General features: G+C 51.6%; 1 protein-coding gene across 1 annotated transcript in view; it reads left to right on the top strand.

The window, feature by feature from the left end:
- LOC146756594 (uncharacterized) overlaps positions 1-3643 on the top strand; it is a 7918-nt gene extending 4275 nt beyond the window's left edge. Inside the window, exons 3-8 of the mRNA XM_085524085.1 lie at positions 654-722; positions 864-935; positions 1027-1128; positions 1832-1975; positions 2500-2641; positions 2827-3643. Coding sequence (XP_085380211.1) covers positions 654-722; positions 864-935; positions 1027-1128; positions 1832-1975; positions 2500-2641; positions 2827-2923 — 626 coding nt within the window. The 3' untranslated portion in view covers positions 2924-3643. The remainder of the gene's footprint in view (positions 1-653; positions 723-863; positions 936-1026; positions 1129-1831; positions 1976-2499; positions 2642-2826) is intronic.
- The last annotated feature ends 954 nt before the right edge of the window (positions 3644-4597 follow it).

Genomic DNA, 4597 nt, shown 5'->3' with positions numbered 1-4597 from the left:
TGGGCAGGATAAATATCTACAAGTAGGGCATGGACCCTATGGGTGCATACCTCCTAACCGAAACCCACAGTTGGGAAGATGGGCTGTGTGGGGATTAAAGACAGAGAGAGAGAGAGAAACATCTGCCAGCAACAATGGATAAATGTAACGAATCCAGATAACCCATTGTGGCTGTTAGGGAAAATATGGGGTGTAAGTGACTTGCGGAATCAAACTCTATAACACATAGATGGGTTATAAAGCAGGTATGTTTATTCCAGTGCTGGGTGCAAGGGGGATAGCTCCACCAAACTTGCACATGGACTTGTAAAATCGTGACACAGATATAGGTACATCTCATACATAGTCAATGATTTCTCGGAATTCTGATACATATTCAATAGTTGTTTAGCATGCAGACCCCCTCTTGTTCTTATCAGGGGGATGCAACTCCTCTTCTGGTATTTACAACATCTATTCTCCTCCTTGCCTGATGACTTCCGTGAGGTCTCACTCCTTATCTGCATCCTTCCTGCTCTCCCAGGCCCCTTGTTTCCCTGTGCGGAAGGGAGAGAATAGTGTTGTGAAGGAATCCCTGGCTTTAATTGCATCCTGCGACCTTGTGGCTGAAGGGATGCTCAGTAGCAGTTGCTTTGTCCTGTGTTCATTTGCAGATTTGACTAGAGGAGTTGATCCAGCTTCCTCTCTGAGATCTGGAACTGAAACTCTGTCGGATCGCGCAGGTACGTCATAGCTTTGAAATTCTTTAGAGAGCTTTTGCTGCCCGTTTCAGTGCCATTTCATGGCACAGTCCCCTGTACGCTCTGCTACTCAGTTGATGCTGTAGTGTGTGGCTGAAACTTTTCATGGGTCTTTGGTTGCAGAAGTGCCCCCAGTGTGGGCCCTGCCCGGTCATCGGTTTCCTCCTGTGCTGGAGCCCAGCTGGAATCCCAGCAGTGAGTACTCTGTCTTCACTGACTTGGCTGACTCGCCGCTGATCTTCAAAACTTCATGCACTTGATATTTAACTTCATACATTCTGTTAAGGTCCGGAAAGAGAAGAGGATGAATCCAAACGAGGAAAATACTCTCAGGGCTCATCCCGTCTCCTGAAGCGACTGCTGAAGGAAATGGAGAAGGCAGAGCGTGGTGGGTATACTTCAGTCTGTTCACTGTGGGACCTGGGAAGCTGAGGTGTGATATGCAGGTGTGGGCAGGCTGTAGCCTGCACAGCAGGAAGGAATGGGTCAGAGCCGTGCTGCAGCCTTGTTCCATGTATCACCTTGCAGGTGCTGTCAAGCACCAGAGCTGGTCTGCTGCCAGATGGTCTGCATCCAGCCAAGACCCAGAGGCAGCTGCTCCCCCAGCACAACCATTACTTGTCAGAGCTGCTTTGTGCAGTCGTTGGCACCCAGATGGCAGCAAGTGGCAAGCGCTGTGCTTCTGTTCATCCAAAGCCCTCCGTGCAGCTGAGCAAGTTCAAGGCAGGAGAAGCATCCCGAGCAGGGTTGGCTGCCTTTGCTAATGCTGGAAATGAGGTGGAGATGCTAATTCTGAAGGCTTGGACTGTGTGTTAGAGCTTGGATTTCAGCCTGCAGCTACCTGGCTGTGATGGGCTGGTGACAGCACAGAATGTGAGGGCCTTGCACAGGAGCTGATTCCTCAAGAGGTGTGAGGGAGTCAGCATTGTCCAATAGCTGGGAGGGCCCAAATGCCTTTGGGTAACAGAGGGGCTCACAGTGTACTTGGGGGTGGGGGGCCTGGACTTTACCTGAGCTCGGGATTGGAGAAGCTCAGTTTTTGATGAGGGCACGTGACATCCCACTCCTACTGCCCCGCTTTCTTTCTAAAGGAACGGACCAACAAAGTGAGCGGGATGCACTCCAGGAAGGTGGATATCCCACACTGCCGGTCCCGGATGCACTCCAGGAAGGTGGATATCCCACACTGCCCATCCCGGACAGAGGAATGCAGGCAGCACCAACCAGCATGCCAGGTAATTTCTGTCCCATGATCATACGGTGTCACAAACCAGAGTCACTGCGTGCCTGCAGGCTCTTGCTGCCAGCTCTTGCACACCAGGTCAGCAGCCAGACCTGAGCGTGTGAGCATAGAGCACATGTAAAAGAAGCAGGAGTGTTTCTCCCCTGGGCTGGCTCTGGCTGTGCCCTGTGCTGGCTGAAGCCTGACCTTCAGCCTGGGGGGCGTCCCACAGGAGAGCTCAGGACACGCATGCCGGGAAAAGCATGAGGGATTCTGCTCTGTAGCTCTCCCCACAGACCAAGCCCAGACCCCAGAGTACAGCCCCAGCTCTCGGCCCAGAGGAGGACACGGGTAGTGCCTGTGCAGCCTCTTCGTACCCAACGAGAGGTGGAAGCAATCCTTCTTGTCCTCCGGTGCTTCGGCACCAGAGACGGAGGCACCCACTGACAAAATGACCTCTTGGGTCCATGAAGCACACTGAGAGATTATCTGTAGCGCAGCTGAAGGTAACGTGGGACATTGTCTCATTTCTTCCAGGGATGAACACAGGCAAAAGCACAGAGGCTGCTGCTCACACATCTGTGCGGAAGCGCCGCATTCCGGTGATGGTCTCAGCGATGCTGCTGCCTGCGCTGGTGCTGGCCGTTGGTACTGTGATATGGGTGCTCAAAAACTACCTGTGAGTTGGCCTTTCCCCAGAACACCTTATTGCTGCATTTGGCAATGAAGCATTTGTGGTGCCAGGATCCTGGACGGCCAAATCAGCCGCTGGCAGTACACTGCCAGGACTCAGGTTGCAAAGTCTTTCAAGTTTCCCCTTATTTCCTGTCAGTGAGTAGTGCTTTCTGAAACTCATTCTCACAGAGCGCGCAAGAGGGAAAAGAGAGCAGCAGAAGCAGCAGATGGAGCTGGGGAAGGCAACGAGACAGACTCTGACCCAGTCAAACAAGAGTCTCCGTAATAGCTCCAGTCCGTTCCATTCTGCCATTGAAGAGGCCAGAAGTCTTCAAGGTCATCTGGAAGACCTGGAGCTTGAACTCAAAGCCATGAAAGAGATCCTTGGGAACAGTCCTGAGTGCTGCCTTCTGTCAGAGGATGGCCCTGAATGTGAGAGCAGAGCTTTTGTCCTTCATCCTGCACTCTCCAGGACAGGTATCACCAGCAGTTTGAAGATTCTTAGCTCGACACAGCTACATTCCTGTTGAGGGTCCTAATGAGGACCCAGAAAACGAGCTTCCTCTGACTGCCGGACAATGCGTAATGTCTTTGGAGATGTGGGTGAGAATGGCTGGTTTCAGGGAGAGCTGACAGATGGCACAAGAGGACTGGTCCCTTCCAATTTGGTTGCGGAGCTTTCAGATGATGAACTGGGTACACCTGGAGATCCTGTCAGAATTCCTGCATTGCTCCATCTGCAAGACTACCATTGTTCCACTCAATGGAACAACTCGATGTTGAGCAGAATGTGGTTGAGCTCCTTCGGGAACTCTCTGAGGTGACTGACAGCGGAACTGCATAGCTTTATTGTATATGAAAAACAACCAAACAACTGTCCCCTCCCTCTCCCTTCCCCTCGCACCCCCCTACCCCCCCCCCAAAAAAAGACAAAAAAACCCCCAAAAAACCCTAAAAAAACAACAAAAAACAACCCACCCTCAATAAAACAAAAAACCAAAACCAATTAAAATCTCAACGCTGTTCTTTTTCTGGGATACACTGAGGTGACGCTTCTTCTAGCTTAGACTTTGCAATGAGTTTGTGTCACGGAGTTCTCTCTAGAGCTCACTCGGTGACAGCGGGAACAAACCCAGGGAGAGAAGGAACAAAGAACCTCCCCTCTCTAACAGCGCGGTGCGGGGGCAATAAAGAACTGGGGGGGGGGGTGGCACTCACCTCTCATCGGGGTACCATCCCGTTCTCTGCAAGCCACGATGTTGTGGGAAGCTGTGGAGGAAATGTATTCTCTCTAAGAGAGGGGAGCAGGTATCTCCTAAATGCATATCCGAGCTGGTAAAATGGGCTCATATGAATGGACATCTTCAGGAGGTGGCACTGATGTTCACTGTAGCCGAATGGCGAGAAATAGTCGACCATATGTGGGACTTTGTTATCTCCAAAAATAAGGAATACAAAATAAATACATTGAAGAATATGCAAGCCGAGCGGCAGATTGCTGCTGCTGTGGTACAAGCTCTATCCGGACCTAGTGCTCAGTCAAGGTCAGAGCTTGACTCCCTGTTACCAGGAGGTTCGTACTCTGTTTGCTCATCAGCCTCACAAGTCAGGGCTGCCGCAGAAGCCCCGAATAATCCCCCGTCCTCGACCTCTTCAACGTCTCTGGCAGATCCGGTTTTGGCTGGTGAGGAAGGTGCGGTGGGGGGGGGCTGAGGGGTGTGCAGAGCAGCAAGAAGCTCCTGAGAGTGAAAGCGACTCGGATAATGGTGGGAATGAGAAAGCGTTGGAGGAACATAATAAAACATTAACTGAGGAGCTGCAGGACTTAGAACTGCGTACGAAGGAGGCATCAGTCTCTTTGAGCGTTTCACCGATGTCTTTACAGCCCCTGTCTATGCGATTCCCCCCCACATGTAGCGATCCTCCACCTTTGCGTTGGTCTGGAGTCATTAGAGACATG

This window comes from Coturnix japonica, chromosome 26 (assembly GCF_054131305.1).
Source record: "Coturnix japonica strain WE chromosome 26, WE-NBRP24, whole genome shotgun sequence".
Classification (NCBI taxonomy): Eukaryota; Metazoa; Chordata; class Aves; order Galliformes; family Phasianidae; genus Coturnix; species Coturnix japonica.
The sequence above is the reverse complement of the archived record's forward strand: the minus strand, read 5'-3'. Positions and strand labels throughout refer to the sequence as shown.